This window comes from Propithecus coquereli, unplaced genomic scaffold (assembly GCF_000956105.1).
Source record: "Propithecus coquereli isolate 6110/MARCELLA unplaced genomic scaffold, Pcoq_1.0 Scaffold27, whole genome shotgun sequence".
NCBI classification, from domain to species: Eukaryota; Metazoa; Chordata; class Mammalia; order Primates; family Indriidae; genus Propithecus; species Propithecus coquereli.
The window spans coordinates 2,119,137-2,136,646 of record NW_012148285.1 but is presented as its reverse complement, the minus strand read 5'-3'; the positions used below and the strand labels follow the sequence as shown (position 1 = coordinate 2,136,646).

The 17,510-nt window shown below is 55.4% G+C and overlaps 1 protein-coding gene across 2 annotated transcripts in view; it reads right to left on the bottom strand.

The window, feature by feature from the left end:
* Nucleotides 1-729: 729 nt before the first annotated feature.
* The window catches only part of NAA60 (N(alpha)-acetyltransferase 60, NatF catalytic subunit), a 26,421-nt gene continuing 9,640 nt past the window's right edge, over nt 730-17,510 (bottom strand). Inside the window, exons 1-7 of one of the 2 annotated variants that reach the window (XM_012647700.1) lie at nt 16,379-16,574; nt 6,127-6,242; nt 4,602-4,731; nt 3,973-4,069; nt 3,032-3,266; nt 1,595-1,955; nt 730-793 (exon numbers count right to left, since the gene is read on the bottom strand). In XM_012647700.1, coding sequence (XP_012503154.1) covers nt 1,799-1,955; nt 3,032-3,266; nt 3,973-4,069; nt 4,602-4,731; nt 6,127-6,236 — 729 coding nt within the window. In that variant the 5' untranslated portion in view covers nt 6,237-6,242; nt 16,379-16,574 and the 3' untranslated portion in view covers nt 730-793; nt 1,595-1,798. Of the gene's footprint in view, nt 794-1,594; nt 1,956-3,031; nt 3,267-3,972; nt 4,070-4,601; nt 4,732-6,126; nt 6,243-16,378; nt 16,575-17,510 lie in introns of those variants that run through there. The other variant, XM_012647701.1, reaches the window with a different exon arrangement.

Sequence of the window (17,510 nt, the reverse complement as noted above, 5' to 3'; positions counted from 1 at the left end):
GTGTGATGCGTGTCCGCTGCGAGCACACGTCACGGCACTGACACAGCCTCTCTGCTCTCAGATGCTGAGAGCCCCCCAGGACCCCACGAGACCCGCAGCAGCCTAGAAGCCAGATGCCGGGCTCAGCGGCCTCCTGCCTGCCTCTGGCCAGGCCTTGCAGCGGCAGGTCATGAAGGATGAGTGAGGTGGGGAGAGGACCCCAGAGCCTCAGCGGCACCTGTCCCTCAGCCCAGCTCCCAGCAGCAGGTCAGCTGAATGGAGCATTCCATGATCCAATGAGAAGGGCCATCTCCCGGAGGCGGTGGGAACTGTACAGCACGAGGCGCTGAGGAGAGGAAACTGTCCCATTGTCTGACCGCCTGTGTCAGGGAGCTGAGCCCCAGAGCGCTGTGCTTGCATGAAAAGCCTCCTCCACTGTGCCCACCCCTTACCAGCCCCTCATGGAGGGGCAGGGCCATCCCCCACCCTCCAGGCTTCATTGGGCTGGCTCTGGAGGAGGGCCTGGCATTCCCTTTATTGTGCCCCCTTGTTCTGAGGCTCCTGTGTCCTTAGGGTTAAGTATGTCCACAATACTTGTGTTCCTCCCTCGTGGCAGAAGTTCCCTCTGGCTCTGCAGGAAGGAGCTGAAGCAACGGGCAGTGGAGTGGGGGCAGCTGGCGAGGGAGGCCCCTTTCTAGTGACCACAGCCACACCCCGGCCCCCGGGGCATGGTGCCTGCGCATGGAGGCAGGATCAGGGTGCCAGGAGGAGGTGGAACGTGGAGGTTTCCAGAAGCAGGAAGGAGCCGGAGAGCCTGTGGGAAAGAGGAGGGCGGGGCAGGTGAAGGCGGGCAGACATGCTCTCCCCCGGCCCACGCCCAAAGCTGGCCTGGGTGACCCAAAGCACGAGTCCTCCTCCAGGCTACGGGCTCCCCTTAGTCCCAGCACAAATAAAGGCACTGATGGTGCCAAACTCAGGGTGCAGCCCAGGTGGCCATGGAGCCCACTGTGTGAGCTTGGCCAAGTCACCAAACCATCTGGGCCGTGCTGATGCACAAGAGGGCAGCCTCTGGAGTCCCCCTGACCCTGTCCAGCTCTGATGTTCTGAGGCCTGGAAGAGACCTGCTCCCTGGGGCACTTGTGGTGACCAGAAGTGGCCGTGTCTGAGCAGAGCCCTCACACACAAGCTGACCACCAAGGGAAGGAAGCTGACACGGAGCTTCGGTTTGAGAAAGCCGCGTGGAGAGGAGACGGCGGTGGTGCTGGTGTTAGAGCCCACATCTAGGTAGAATTCTGGAAGCACACCCAAGACACAGGTGCACTGGGCACCTCTCGTAATGGGAACCTGAGCAACTGCGGGATGGAGATGGGGGGGCTTGATCTTTTTGTACCTTCAATTTTTGAACCACGAGATTGTGGTATTTTAACAAAAAACAGCAGTTCCAAAAGTGAAAAGCCATCTGGCCACCTGCTTTCCTTCATGAATTTTCTGAGTTGATCAGAAACTAACCCAACCCTTGGCTTTCCAACCCACCTGCTCGGCAGGTGCCTGTCTAGGGCCCTGTTTTTGTGGTTGGAAGTGCCAGGATCCCACGCCCTGCATCTGTGCTGCGTACCTGTTGGAGATGGGGCACGCCTTGGGCAAGCCCACAATGCTCTGCTCCCGAGCCCGCGTAGCACCGGGCCTGCAGCTGGGGCAGACCAATGGGCCCGGCAGGTGGCCAGCTCCTCTGCGGAGGACAGCAGGGGTCAGATGGATGGGAAGGCGGGTTCTGCAGGGTGCTGAGGGACAGGGCTGGGTGGAGGCTGCCCAGCTGGCATCACATGGTCCGGCTGTACTCGATGCCACCCTTGGTGGAGATGCCCGACCATGGCAGGAAGCTGCAGAGCAGGCTGTGGGCCTGGCGGTAGACCCTGTGCGGGATGGAGCAGGGGCTCAGGCTGGCCAGTGCAGAGCCCAGGTGCTGGATGTAGTCCGTGCGGCTCCGTTAAGGAAGACACTCGCCAGTCCTCACCTGCCTGTGCTCTCCTGGGCACACTGTCGCTGGGGCACAGGACTGCGTGCAGACGGCAGGCCACTGAGGGGAGCCGAGAGCCCACTAAGCCTCTGCAGAGTACTGATGAGGCTCACTAGGCGGAGGGGCCACCACTGCACAAAATCATCAAGGGGGGACCTGGGAACAAGAAGGCCTCCTGGGGAGGCCTCAGGCTCACAGACATGCGCTAATGGATGGACAGAGTGGGGGAGGGGCCTGGCAGAGGAGCACGTATTTTTGGCTTTTCCCAGACTCTCAACCTTCAGGGCAGCAGAAGGGACAGAGCCCCGTCCCTACGACAAGGGTCAACAGTGCTGGCCCCTGGACGCCCATGGGGGCCTGCCTGTATGTGAGCTAGGAGGCCTATTAGGTTTGGGGTCACCTTTTTCTTTCCTGTTTACTTCCCTATGAAACGAATAAATCCTAAATTCATTCATTTGAAAACATGCACGTGACAGCATTTTTTGGGGCCATACTCTCTGTGACTATTATGAAGTCTCCTGGCCTCCCTCCTACCTGTCAGGAGCCAAAGTTAAGGACGAGGGAACAGATGAGGGCACCCCTTCGGTCACGCACCCAAAAGGAAGGTTGGAACCTGAGTGTTCAAAACCACTAAAAACTCTTTCACCTCACTCGTCTGCCTTCCCCTCTGCTGGCAGGTAGGCTCCGCGAGGGCAGGGACTTTGTTCTGCACACTGCTGAGCTCTACCGCGCTAGGACAGGAGCTCTCCGTCAGCATTCGCTGAATGAACACATGGATGGACAGCGGATCCCGGGACAAGAGGAGGCCTCGCGCCGGGCTGAGGCCGGGGGAGCACTGGGTGCCAAAGAGCATCTGTTCTCCGCACGTGCGCAGCCAGACTCACCCACGACACGGCCTGCATGGCGGAAAGAGCATCCACATGCGTGGCCACCTGAGTATCATTTGAAGATGACCACAGCTCCAACTAGCTCACTGGCTCTGCCACCCTTACAGCTGGGAATCCACAGTCCCCCACCCCGAGAAGGAAAGGATATAAGATCGTCCAGGGGGGGTGGCCGCCGTTGATGTAGAGGACGTAGGTGAAGCCATCTTTGAGGACCCCTCGGATGGAATAGTAATAGGGGAGGTAGTGATGCTGTTTAAAGTCTCTGTTCTCGTAGAAGTTTATTGCTGTATTGTTGGTGGTGAGGACATGCAGGTAAATGGCTTTGCAGTGGTCCTGGGCGGTGGTTGATATGTGATCCTTTAAACTTTCAAGTAAGAGGGAACCTTGGGGAGAAGAGGTGAAGGTTACGCAGGCCAGGCAGGAGAAGGGAAGGATGATGTGGGTGACAACGGGACCTTTCCAGGAGTCTCCTGAGGGTCCTGCCCTCTGCGTTAGAGAGCAGCCTCCTGCCACCAGCCGCTGGAAAAACCCCGAGAATCTCACCGCCAGATGCGGCGTGTCGGTCACAGCCCTCCTGCCGGTGGGACCCTCAGTGAGCTCCCTTCCAGACAACAAAAAGTGTAAACGAGCCCAGGAGAACATGGAATAGACAGGCCTGGGTTAAAAATTAAGACTCTGCCACTCACTGGCTGTGTGGGACAGGAATTTGATGACAAGGGCACTAAATGGTGGCGAGTCCTGCTTCTTCCTCTGTGTTTACGTTTTCTGCTCTGAACCAATGACACCAGCCGACAGACACGAGCTGCGCGCACGGTGGCAGGAGGGGTGAGGGCCCACTCCCTCAGAACGCGTCCTGGGAGCGGCTGCTGCTCTGATCGGGGCAGAGAGGCCTGGCGACACGCAGGAAGAGGATGGCTGCAGGTGAGCAGATGCAGGGGCCGCGGAGAGAGGGCAAAGGTCGGACCCAAGATGGGGGTGGGGACAAAGGAAGAGACTGAGGGACATTCATGAGCCAGAGCTGTCAGGAGGAGGGCAGTGGCCGGGCTGGGTGGGGGCGTGTGCCAGACCACGAGCTCCGCCGCCCCTTACCTATGCCGTGCTTCCTGAATTCCTTCACCACTCCCAGACTCAGAATGTACGCGACTTGGGTGTCTACGGAGAAGTTGGAGGCTAGAATATCTCCATCCTAGAGGAAAAGTTAGAGATAAAGTCAGCTTAACGCTCAAGGCACACAGGCTCACTGCAGAGCACAGCCCGGCGTTCTACGCACCGATTCTTCGGCCACTACACTGGAGGGACATGAGTGGGAACCAAGAGACAATGCAGAGTCACCCCCACCTCCCTATGGAGGTTCCCAAACCTCTGAATGGAACCTAGCATTCCCTTCCACAAGCGAAAGCAGTATCAGCAGTTCCTACGACACTGCCACCAAGACAAATCACGGATATTTTCATATCACATTACAACTGTGCGTATTCTCCACGTGTTATCTCTGCTCACCCCTGCTTCGGAATGACTGAGCCTTGTCCCTTAGCGTGTGAATAAAGGCACGCGTGTTACGATATCACAGACACACAGAAAGGGACCAGCTGGGGATGAGTCTCACTTGCCGCTCTGGACTCCCCAGGTCATGCGCTCCTCAGACAAAGGGCTGGCGCCGGCAGCGTGACGCCATCGCAAGCCACCTCAGCCCTGTCCGGCGACGGCCGCACACATACCTCTTTATGTATCTTGGTCCTGTTTTTAATTTCAGCTACTATCATTCCCACGATGGCGCCTCTGTAGGTTGCGGCAAGGGAAAAGAACTTCTTGTTGGAGGTGATGTCACGATACCATGAGTCTGGGTACCTGAGAGAGAGAGAACACACTCAGGTGAACCCGACACAGGTCAGGTCCAACTAATGTTGTGCTCTGCACATGAGAACCATGGGGGGCTCCAGGTTGCTTCTGCCTCCTGGCTGGGGGCTGGTAAGGAGCCTGTCCATCGCTTCCTCTCTACCCGTTGTGGCTTCTTCTTAAAGCAGTGATATGTCCAGACAGGACTAGGAACTTCAGATGGGAAAAATAATTTTACCAGACAGAAAATACGAGAAGAGGGGAAAAAACTCCAATGAACTTGACTCCATGAGAGCAACTCACACGGAGTCAGCGAAACGTGGTTTGTTCTCAGCCAGCTGAGTTCAGGGCCCTTGGTAGGCCACGGACGCTGGGATGCGCTGTCATGGGAATTCTGTGAGCCTTTTTGACGCTGAAGACTAGGGAGTGGTGAGAAGGAGCCAGGTTCATAGCTGAGAGGCTGGACGGGGAGGGACCCACCCTCGAGGGCAATGTGTGGCCGGGGCTGCTCACCAAGAACAAGGCCAAGACCCCCAGAGGGGAGCAGGGGAGAGACACCTGGTGCCAGGGCCCAGGACACAGTCCCCAACAGGCAAATCCAGCCACAGCCCCAGAGAGACACGCAGGAGGCAGCAGCACTCGGGGTTTGACAGGTGTGGGGGTTTGTTCTGCCACTTCACGGTTCAGCGCGATGACAGTTCACTCCACTGTCTTGGGAACTCAAGGCCTCATGCCCACGAAGCTTCGAGGAGAGGCCAGCTGGGGGCATCTCAGGAGGCGCAGGGGTCTTGGGCCCAGGGGGCTCCACCGGGAAGAACCTTATCCATGAACTCACTGGCACTGCTGCGTCGCTGGGCTAGCTTCCCACAGTAGGACTGCTGGGCTGAAGAAGTTTTTTAACTTATAAAGCCCCTGCCGGTACCCGTCCCCAGCAGGCCGTGATGGTTCACACTTGCACAGAGATATTCGGGAGGTGCCTGCCCCCGCCTTCCTGCCAACAGCATAAAGTTAAACAGCAAGTCTGAGGAAATACTCCTGGAAATACTGGTGGTTGGCAGGATCTTTTTCTTTTTCTGTTTCTGTAGGGCGGGGTCTCCCTATAATGCAGTTTTCTGAGTTATAAATAGCACGGCACTGAACATCTTTGAAACTGAAGTTTCTCAGCAGAGCCCTCCGGGGAGCTCCCACATGGGGACACGGTGACGCAGAAAGAGCCAGGAGCAGACAGGAGCAGGGGCCTGGGGTCAACAATGTGCTGGGAGACTCTGGATCCCCCACCCAGGCCCTTCTACGCCTGTCCCTGTCTTTGCAGCGTGGCCCTGGGGTCCCAAAGGTATCTCCCAGCGCCAGCACCTGCAGATCACTTGTCTCCTGCCCTGGCCGGGCCACGGGCGCCGCTCCACTTACTCAATGGGAAACCAGTCGCCACACAGGTGCTTCACAGTGTCTATGTCATCGTGGCAGAGGAGGCGCAGGCTGACCTCGCTGAGGGCACTGGACGGCACCACCTCTGTCATTCACACCTGCAGGGAGAGGGCAGTGTCACCTCACACTCACCTTGTGAGGCAGGCAAGACAGGAGAGCAGAGCATGTCCTCTAGGTGCGGTGCCTCCTGTCACTGTGGAGGCTTCTGCCCCACTCTGCAGATGAGGAGACTGAGGCTTAGGGGGGTGGGGGCAGGACGGGTACCCAGGCCCCTCACTGCTCAGCCCAGCCGAGGGAAGCCCTGCAGCCCGACCAGCTCTCCCCTCTCCCAAATGGGCTGCCCCGGCTCCCCCATGGCTGGTCTCACGGCGCAGAACAGCAATTCCTCCGCTTCAGAAAGCACAAGGTCCCAGCCAGCCCGACTCTCCCAACCCTGGGCCTGGTGGCAGCCAAAGACGGTGGGTGTGGTGGGCGCTGCAGCCCCCACACCTCGTTCCCCGTGGAGTAGCCTGGTGGCCGGCACCAGTGAATGGCTGCATGTCCAGGGGAAGTGGTGCCGGCTTTATCACCAGAGGGTGTGCCTGTGTGGGGTGGGTCACACCCGGTTTCTTCTCCCCTGCGCAGCAGGTGAAGACTCATGGGTGAGACTTTGAGAGACACCAAACTTCAAATCAGGGGCCATGAGTTGCCAAGGACTCTTAAATAAGGAGAGTGTATTCAGTCCGGGCTGCGAGGGAGAGAGGAGGGGAGGGAAGAAAGACAGGAAGGAAGGAAGACAGACAGGCTGGCTGGCCAAGTGTTGGCTCTGACGAAGGGGAAAATAGAGCCTATTTAAAGTTGGAAACCGGTAATCAAAAAGAAACAATCACATATCTACCTTGCCTTTTTTTAGGAGCAATTGTGTTCATCCCCAAAGGCTGAGAAAAAGTTCTTTTTTTACAGAAGAATGACAGCTAATTAAAGGCAGAAATAATGACAGAATGAGAGTCACCACTTTGGAACCACTGGTGGAAAGAACCAAGTCAAGCGAGAATGGTAAACGGCTGTTACCCACCAGGTGGACGTTGCCGGGGAGCAGGGGCAAGGCACGGAGAGCCCTTCTGCTCCCCAGGACTCACTGATGGCCAAGGAAAGGCCTTATCTTTCCATCTCGAGATCTGGCAGTCACGGCTTTGTCCGAGTGACAAGCCAAGCCTCTGTGACCTCCAGCTGCCATGCGTGGGAAGTGCCCCAAGCTGTCCAAGGTGCTGCTTCCTCGAGGTTTCTGCACAACCCCCACCACACGGGTGACCCCCGCCGCCCCCCGAAAATGGGGAAGGATCTGGACACTGAGCCTGGCCTCAGCTCACACAGCCCTCCAGCCTCCTCTGTAAATGGGGGCAGCCAACCCCTCCCAAGGTGGTTCTGAGTTGGACAGGCTCACGTCGAGGTGCCAAGTGCTTGGCAAAGAGGAAGTACGCATTAACATGGGCCGCTGGCACCCACAGCCAACACCAGCCCCGTCCAGCCACTTCTAGGGACGTCACCTTGACCCACAGTAGGGCCAACGCTGACATCTGGGCGGCTGTGCTCTGAGTCTGAACTTGCATCTTCTCAGCTCCTGGCTCGAGGCCAGGGGTGCCAACTAGTTCAAGCTCATCTTCAGAAAGCTGCTTTCTAGACTTCACCCCTCGCCTCCCAGGGTTCTGAATCCAGGCGCCGTTTACCTCAGACACTTTTTTAAAAATAGTCATCTGGCAAAACACACAAAGAAACAAAACTAAAGTGACAAATGAAGGTGTTAATCTTGTTAGGTATGAGAATGGCACTGTGGTTATGTACAAAAATGTCCACGCTTTATGCTAAGAGATGCACACTGGATATGCAGGGGCAAAATGACAGAATGTTCCCGAATTTAATTTAGTTGGAGCAGAAGTGGCAAATGCTGTTACTACTTGAATCTGCATGATGGGGACACCGCATGGATGCTGGAAAAGGGGACTCATCAAAACAGCCGGGCAAACGTCTAACCCCAGAGACTGGGGCTTTGGACATGGGCGTGGGTTCTCCAGGTGACTGAATCGAAGGCCTGGTGGTCCCCCACCAGAGCTCTGGAAAGCGGTTCCCTGTACTGAGGCCACCACTCGGGCCACTGGGCATCTCATCACTGGGAGCGCGTCTCTGGTGAGAGCGTTTGTCAGGTGGTGGGGGTAGACACCACTTGGGACCAAGCTAGCCAGCCCACAAACCCCACTGGGGTCTCAAAGAGCAGCAGGACGCTGGGGGTGCAGAGAGAGGACAGGGCACTGTGTTTGCAGGAGGCGGCTAAGGGCCGGCTCCCTTCCTTTCCCCTCGATCAAACCCGCAAACCCTCACCCAAACCTCGCTCTGGACAGTCGATCGTCCCACACCACCCCAGGCCGTGGCAGAGGCCAGTTCCTCACTTCAGCCTTTTCTGAGATGGGCCACCACACATGGCGGCCTTCTCCCTGCTGTAAGAACCCACAGCCCTGGGCAGCACTGAGACGTCCCATCAGCTCTGCACTGGTTTCTGAGCTCCCACGGGGCTGGCTCGCTCTGAACAAGACGCCACTGCTCAGCCCTCACAGCAGTGGGCAGGACGAGCGCAGGCGACCGGCCAGACCAGCCGCAGGGCCAGGGCCTGAGGGGCCGCAGGTGGACCCTCCTGAGAGGTGGGAGCTGCTGGGGCAAAGGAAGCAGAGGGAGCATGGCCTTACCTCTGTGGCTGCCTGGCGCAGGGGACTGACTGGAGGCTGGGGGTGGGGGAGTTACTTCCTGACGGGACAAAAATGCCTCATATCCTGAATGTGGTAGAGGTGGTTACACACACACACACACACACACACACACACACACACACGCATGTGTGCATCAAAACTCACTGAACTGTATGCTTACAGTGGGTGCATTCTAGGGTGTGTATGTATATTAAGCTTCAGTGAAGCTGATTCTAAAAATCTCTATATTGTGGCTTGATAGCAAACAGAGAGGTCTATAATAAATGTGCATCTCTTATGTTCTCAGATTACATATATCCCCCTGGTATCCTTGGGACGAGGCTCTTGACCAAAGGGACAGCGTTTGCTCCCAGTCGACTTTCAAGAAAAACCCCAGGCTCCGAGACACACAACTGTGGATTCTCGCATCTCTACTAAAAGTACTTCCGTGTTTCAGAAGGCCAGTTCTTTAGCCGCCTCGATTTAAAAATAGAAACACACGTCTCATTTAACTAAGGGAAAAACGCAGCACATGGCAGGGCCTGATCTGTCCCTGCCCAACTAACAGACGGCAGAGAAGAGGCAGTTGGCGCGGGGGAGGGAGCATCTGGACTCACATGTGCCATCGCGCTGTGGCCCACCCGCTTCCCTTTGGAGCTGGGGTTTGTGCTAATCCAGTGGCACAGGTGACTCCAAGGCAGAGCGGGTAGCCTGAGCCCCACCTGAGGTCGATGCTCTCCTCATCCTGCCCCTGCCCCACATCCGTGCCTAGGGTCACAGCAGGCCTGGGGGAGAGGGAACGGGCTGGCCCCAGAGGGCCACCCTGGGCCCAGCTGTGGGAGGAAAGCTCTCAAGAAAGTGGGGCCTCCAAGCCCCGACCCCCTGAGCAGTTTCATCTCTGAGGTCTGGAGGCCTGAACATCCTCCAGGATTGCTGCTGTCACCCAGCTGCTTGGACAGGGGCTCTGCGCCCCTGAGAACAGCAAGCCAACCCCAAGCACCTCTATATGACAGGCTGACGCACACATGGTCTGCTCTGGAGGTGCCTCCAAGCTGGGCCTGGCAGTGGGCTTGGATGGGGTGCCCATGCTGTCTGCCAGGGAGAGGGAGGGCCTTTCCGTTGGCAGCACCAGGCACCGTGGCACAGAGACACCCAGTTTCCAGCCCCTTGGAAGTGGTGACAGCGCTCCAATGCAAAACCACCTATATGAGTCACCCCTGATGTGTGTCTGGGCCTCAAGAAATGGCAGAGCCAAAGCTCCCTCAGATGGCAAAGAATGTTCCAACCGTGTCCGCCTCTGAACCCATCCCTGACATGGGACTTGGTCAAAGAACTTTCCAGGCCCAAAGGCAGCCCCAGTGCACAGAGGAGCCAGTGAGGCCACTGCCTTCCACCATCTGACGGAGGCTCCCCGTCAGGCCACAATGCGCCGCCACGTCGGAGACGTCCTGCTGTCGCAGGTGAGAAACTGAGGCATGGAAGGATGGAGTGACTAAGGGCTCAGAGTGGCTGAGCCCTGGCTCTCCACTGGACAGCTTCCTGTGCCACTTGTGTGAACAAAGCCCTGGTGCTGGCTGGGACCCCTCGCTTGCCCATCCGGAACCTTCCACTAACTAGCCATCACGAGCCACCTGTAGGACACAGGGACGAGAATCTTCAGACAGGGATCCATGGGCGAAGCCAGCAGAGGCCCCGAGGGGCAGGTGCTCTCTGACCCGAGCCCTCCAAATGGATGGTACTCTGGCCATGCTGGAGGGCTGGGGATGCAAAAGTCCCCAGGCCGCCTTTTGGTATATTTTCCTAAAAAGGCACAGAACACAACTCTATTACAACAAACAGGGCCACACATTGCACAGGAGAGTGCAAAGTTCACTTGAATTTTTAAGTTAGAACACGAAGCTTCACAGGTTAGCACCTGTGGTGAGAATTCTTCCCTGCATGCCCTGGGCCTGTGTCCCCAGTCCTCTGCCTTTAGCACATGGGTGAGAAGCCATTGTCGGAGGGAAGGCGCCAGGTCCGCCGCTGCCCAAACGAAGGGCCCGCTCTTACCTCACCACACGCCCCTCCCCTCCCCTCCTTCCCCCAACCTCACCTTCCTTTTGCGCTGCGATGACCTCTGGCCACCGCACTGAGGGCCACTTTCCCTGAGGGTTCATGGTGGCTGGAAGGGGCTGCTGTCTGGACTGGCAGAGTCTGGCCGGGCACTCCCTCCCAGCAACACTGCCCCGTGCGTCCACGTGCCCAGCCCACAGGGGACATGGGATGAAACTGGAGGGATGGCCGCCGAGACAGCCCCAACAGCCACAGGTGCATTTGCTGTTCCCTGCCATTGCCAAGTGCTGGGGAATTCGGAATCTGGGGGACACGGAATGGACTGTATTCATCTCCAGGGGGCTTTCCCAGCAACCCCACGATGCCCAGGGGGCTGGAAGTGACCCCATTCCTAGAGATCCTTCTGTTACAGACTCTGCGTGGACACCCCAAGCCCACAGGGCCTCCCCCTTCCTCAAAGGCGCTGCTTCTAGTCCCCACACGAGCCACACTTAACTACGAAAAACCAGCCCGTTCTCCTGATGGCTTGAGAGGTGCTCTGGTGTCCACCCTCGACCTCAGGGAGCAGACCTCACACCACCCTGCCCTCCCTCCCTGCCAGCCCTCCCCCTGTGTTCTGCAGGCTGTGTCCCCAACCTGCTCCCAACCCTGCAGGGGTCTCGGTCACTGGGCCAGCTCTCCCACCACGTGCTTCTCATCTGGGACATGAAGGAGATGACATGAGACAGCTGTTTCCGAAAGGCCGCCCCAGTCCCCAAGCCCCTTCCTCCCCGGCCCAGTACCCCCTCCTCTGACATCTTCAGTCTTCTCTTCCGCACAGCACAAGCTCCCCCGACAGGCTGTCGACACCCGAGACCACCCTCTCTCGGGCAGGCCTCCCTGTCACCTCCTTTCCCGGCAACGTAGCACTTGCTGCCACCTTCCTGCTTTACTCCTGTGCTCTTCGACACTCATCCCTGACTCAGCCCCTCTGCTCCAGCACCCACAGCTGCTCCTCTCCCAAGGTGGCAGCCACCCAAACTGTGCAGCTCACATCTCAGCCAATCCCTTTCTCAGACCCTGGCGCCCTTCCTCCTGTGACAGAGCACCACCCGTCCTGCCCCTGAGCACACCCACCGGCTTCTCAAGCAAAGCACCCGGGAAGGTTAAAGCACGCCTGTCCACGCCACAAGAATGAAAGACCATGGGGGCCTCTTGATAATGGGAAATTCTGCAGACGCAATATTTTACTGGCTTGAAAAAGCCAACACTAATCAACTCCATGCTCCTGCCTTTAGAGTGGAAGGGGGAGAAAAGGAAAGACACACTAATGACAAGATACAGGCCACTGTCTTGCCCATGGGCGAAACGGGCTCAAGGGCTGAAGGTGCAGGCGTGGGCAGCAGCGGTCGCTACTGCAGCCGGTTTGTTCACAGCAGCCTGGGCGTCTGCCACGGTGTCAGCGAAGCAGGAAAGTGAACCATTTACAGGGTGACAAGAATCAAACACCCACCACTCTATTTCCATACAGCCTCCCTCGAGAAACCCACTGCGCACGTGGGGGGCCCACGGAGTGGTCATGGACAACTGGAGACGCATCTCTTCACACGCAGGCGAGTGGTGCAGGAAGATCGCGTTTGCGTGCAACTCCAGGGCTGCCACATCTGCTCACTTAATTCCTGCATTTGGCTGCATGTTAATCAGACCTCAACTAAAACCACAACAGGTGGTGTCCTGGTCCCAGGTCCAGATTCAGGCTTCCCTTTAGGTCAAATGTTCTATTAGCTCCTACATTCCATTCTGAGAATGATTTTAGTCATTAATTTATCAAAACTGTATTGGAAATTCAGGCCCTGCTCCAGGCACTGGGCTCACAGCATTGAGCAGAGTCAGAAATCTGCTCTGTTAGCGGAATTCCATGGCGAACGAGTCCTCTTCCAAAAAGAAACAAGTTTGTAAAAATGATCCAGTAGCACTCCCAAGAATGTCAAGGGAATGATGGAACTACTGGTGCAGTAACATTTTTCAGAAAATAATCCTTTCTGGCACCTAAGGGAAAACTACCCACCTACTATTTTATAAAATGAAATTGCTTTCTTCTGATAGTTTTTTCCAAGATGGGCTCAAATTTCAGTACTTTGCTGCCCCAATTGATCCTATCTCAGGAATACAGTAAACAAAAAAGGAGAAACACCATTTGATTTTTTATAACAATAACTATACCGCAAAAAGTAGAACTCAAAGAATTTTTTTTCATGTGGTCTATTACAGATGACAAAATACCTTTCTTTTGTCTTCCTGTGGAAGCAAAGGAGCAAAGCCTTTCTCAAACATTTGTTCTGTGTCCCTCTCCACTACCACCTCCTCTTTATTTCGTAGCAACTTTAAATCTGTGTTTAGAACATTTATTTCTAGCATCAGTGCATAAATTCCATGCTATTCCAAGTGTATGGGGTTTAAAATTTGGTGCTGAGAGTGTATGTTAAGGCAAAATGGATAATAATTCTAACTTATAATTTTAGGAGACATTTAAAAATCTTGAAGCTGTCACACTCATAGCCGGTTCTCACCATGGTTTTTTGGAGTGTTTGGCACCTCCCAACCCCTGGGCTCTGCCTGAGCTAGAGACTGAAGTCCAAGCTGCTGGGACCAGGGACTGATTCTCACCTGCTGCTACCCCCTCCCCCACCATCTTGGCTCGGAGCTGTGACACCTTGGGGTGACTGCTGCGTCTCTGCTGGCCTCTGCAGTGGGGCACTCGGGCTCCATTAAGCACTGTTCAAGTGTTGACAAGGACCTCAAACCACTTCCTGCAGAAAGCCCTAGCTCCCTGTTCAGCCCCCGGTCCCATCACTGCCACAAGCACTGAGCAAATGCCTCAGTGTTCACAGCAGAATATTAACACTCTTACAGCCTCATGTGGTTTCCACAGGTGTAGGTTTCTCTTTAATCAGCAGTGAAGTTATCTGGGTTTTAGATAATCATTGAACTGTCCTGCCAGCCAGCTCCTGTTAGAGGTCATGCTAAAAGAATGATATGTAGGGAAGGAGGCCTGACCCTGGAGTTATCAAAGGCACTTACAACCATTTGCTGAATCAAATTCAGCATTTGAAGTCAGCCAGAAAGAGACCCAGATCTTCCAGCATCATTTTGCAGATGAGCATTTTACTTGAAAGCACTTCATGTGGACATGAGCGGAACCAGCTTTGATGCAGGGGCCACCCAGGGCCCACACTTCAGCCTCACTTTCTGCAAATGAGGAACTGAGGCGTAAAAGCCACTAAGGCTTTGTGGATTCTTTGCAGAAAGAGATGATGAGGGAGATAATGGCGATAAGGTGCAGACATACAGGAGACATCACTTAAGAAAAGAGTGCCTGAAAAGCAGCCAGCTTTCTATTCAGGTGGGAGAGTTGTCACTAAGTAAGTGGGACCTCTGGGCTATTTCAGTGAAGACATGCATTGCCCAGATCTCGGAGTTCTAAGACTCCTTTCTACATCTGTCTGTTCCCTGTGGCTGCAATGTAACAGTTCTGTATCCACCTGGTCTAAACACTCCCAAGGCTGCCAGAAGCCAAACTCTACTAAGAGGAGGCACGGATGCTCTCTGGGTCACGGGCACCCAGTCAGCAATGATACTGCGCCACCCTTTCTGGTCTGGTTTCAGGTGTAAGTATCGTTTATCTCTCAAATCTTCTAACACCCAGGAATTTTCTTCCATTCCGGTCGGATGCATGCTGTTGCTAAGCAACTCGGACAAGTCACATCTAATGATACTCTCCACACCGTCTACAAGTGGGTGTGGTTAAGACAAACAGGGTGACAAAGTCACTTCAAGTTACAACTGGAAGAGGCTAAAGATAGGTCATACACAGACCATTTAAAAAACTCTGTTATGTTTTAGTCCAGCATGTTGACATCAGATCATGCCTTGACTTTGTTACTTACAGGTTCAAACCATCTTCACAGAAACCTAGTGTGTGTGCAAGCTCAATGAGATGAAACACCAGCAAACCATAGCCCAGTGGAGGACTTCGTACATGCCCTGTTCTCCAAGGGCCGATTTGCACATTAATTCTGATGGGTACAAAATCCTGTAAGAGGGCAGATGAAGACCTATGTTCACTGCTGCGATGGATCTGTCAGTTAGGAAAGATGACTGGGACTTACACTGCAGCCACCCTTGAGTTTTCCTCTGGTCTTTAACCCCATCTTCTCTAATGAGGTGTAAAGCAATTCTTTGATACATGTGTGTGTGTTTGTCTCTTTTTGCTCCCAATCCTTTTTAAATTCAATGATGTTGAAGACTCCCCCTCTTTCTGCCTGGCCAGCCAGAACTACAACGAAAAGACTTCTAACATTGACCTCTGAATCACAGTGTCACACGGATTGTAGTATTTCTATAGATGACCTTTGGAGTCACATGACTTGCACTGCCCAGTTAAGCATTAACTGGGGATTCAGTGCTCTGGTAAAAGGAAAATATCTGCAAATAGTCACGTTCTCCCCAGTTCTGGCACTGCAATTAACTACCACTCCACACACCACGGTGAACTACTCTGTTGGGCTGTAATCCTCGTCTTTCACGACAAACAAGTGACACAAAAATGTATGGTGCAAGGACTTTGCAGAGTGAAAACCGATGGAGGAGGCAGCCAAGGTCCGCGTTCATTGCAGAGTACCTCCCTGTCTAATCTCCAGGTCCCGGGTTCCATCACCGACTGGGCACAGATAATTGCTGGTGGGGGTCCAAAGAAAGCCCACTGCCTTCTCCAAATTTTCCCACAAAAGCTACAGATTCCCTCTACTCCTTGGAAAGTGTCCAAGCAGGAAAAGGTAGTCGGAGTTGGTGGTGTAGGGTCTGTATGGCTAGTCTGTAAATGACCAGAAACGTAAGGAACGAATTTGTCTTAATTCAAAAAGGTACAGCTGACAAGACGCGAGGGAGACCAAGACAGTACCCCCTGGCTCTCAGGAGTTCACACAAGGGCAAACAAGTCGCAAATAACTATAATCGGTGCAACAAGTACCATAACAGAGATATGGGGCAGGCAAGGTGGGAGCAGGGACAAGGTGGCAAATCGCTTGGACCCTTCACCTCGAGCGAGACCCCAGCGGGTACCCACGGGCACACTGCTCTTTAGTTTCAAATTCTCCCAACAACTTGTCTTGGGGTCTGGCACAGGAACGTCCCCCAGGCAAAAGAGTCGACTCCCCCTCCTCCCACCAGCCCGCTGGTGCCAACTCTTGATGCCGTCGCCGATGCGGAAAGGGCCGGACGCCCGAGGGGCGCGGGGCCACGCACCGGGCTTGCCTCCCGGGCGTGCTCGTTCCCCGGTAGCCCGCCCTTCCCACCATGCCCGCCCCCCGCTGCTCCCTGCCTTCAGTGACCCTCGCCCCGGCCGGCTTGGCGCCCCACCGCAGGCCCGAGCCCCGGCGGTCCCGGCACCCGCGGCCGCGCCACCCTCCCCCAGTCCCTCGCCTCACCTCGAAATGGAGCCGACGGCGGCTGAGGGCGTCCTGGGGCTCAGCGCATCCTGGGGGCGCAGGGAGCCGGGAAGTGGGGCCGCGCCGAGCTCGCAACGAGTTATGTAACCGGCAGGGGCCGCAACCGGGACGGAGGCGGCGGCCCGAGGCACTTCCGCCTCCCGGGCCCGGTGGCGGCGCAGCCCGGAAGCCCATTGGCCACTGCCCCACGTGACACCGCCCTCCCTGATGCCGCCACCGCCATTTTAGGACCGGGCAGGCCTCGCGCGAAGGTGGCCGTGGGAGCTTGCTTCCTGCACGCACTGTCGGTGGAGGCGCAGAGAGGTAGCCGGCCGGACCCCTGAGCGCCCCCAAGCCTGGTGCGCGTGGACGCTGGTGGCGCGGTTCTCGGGTCGAGGTGCCCTGGGCTCTTCCGAGCGCCCCACGCCGGCTCACACACTGGAGGCTCACTCGCGGCCCTCCAGTCACCGGCTGATGCTTCCTTAGCTTACGTTTGGGGCTTAATGTTTACATCCCAGCACCTGGCCTGGCCTCGAAGCTTGGCAGACGCCTGAATAAAGCTGTACGAAGTTCGCTCCCGGCCCCACAGTCCCAAGCTGGCACCACCCTGCGACAGCGCCAGGCGTCCTCAGCTGACAGGAAAGTCCGATTTCGGCAGAAATGCAGTTTAGGGCTGCCACCGTGTAAAATAGGCAAGGGTCAGTTGTGTTCAAAGTTGCAGGGCGCTCTATAATGCAAGCTCTCACTCAAATTTTGTTACGAGGGAACCCGTGTTGAGCAAAAACATTAAAGCAGAAATTTATTCTCTGCTTTCAAATAACTACAATGGTCCACATAACCAAAGGATGGAATAAGAAGAACCTGTGTACAACCAAAGGCTAAAATGATTAACCCTAAAAAAGATTTAATTCATATCCAAGAGAATAAACCTTACCACAGATTAAAATGTTTTTGTACCCTAAATAAAGTGGCACTATTTTAGAAATGTTAAAAGCATATTCCCTCTGGTTACAAAAGGTAGAAGAGTATAAAAAAAAAAAGAGGCATATTCTTTCAACATTTTGATAAGGAAAAAGTACCTAATAATTTTAAAAGTTTAAAAGGTAACTGGTGGGTCGGGCGCGGTGGCTCA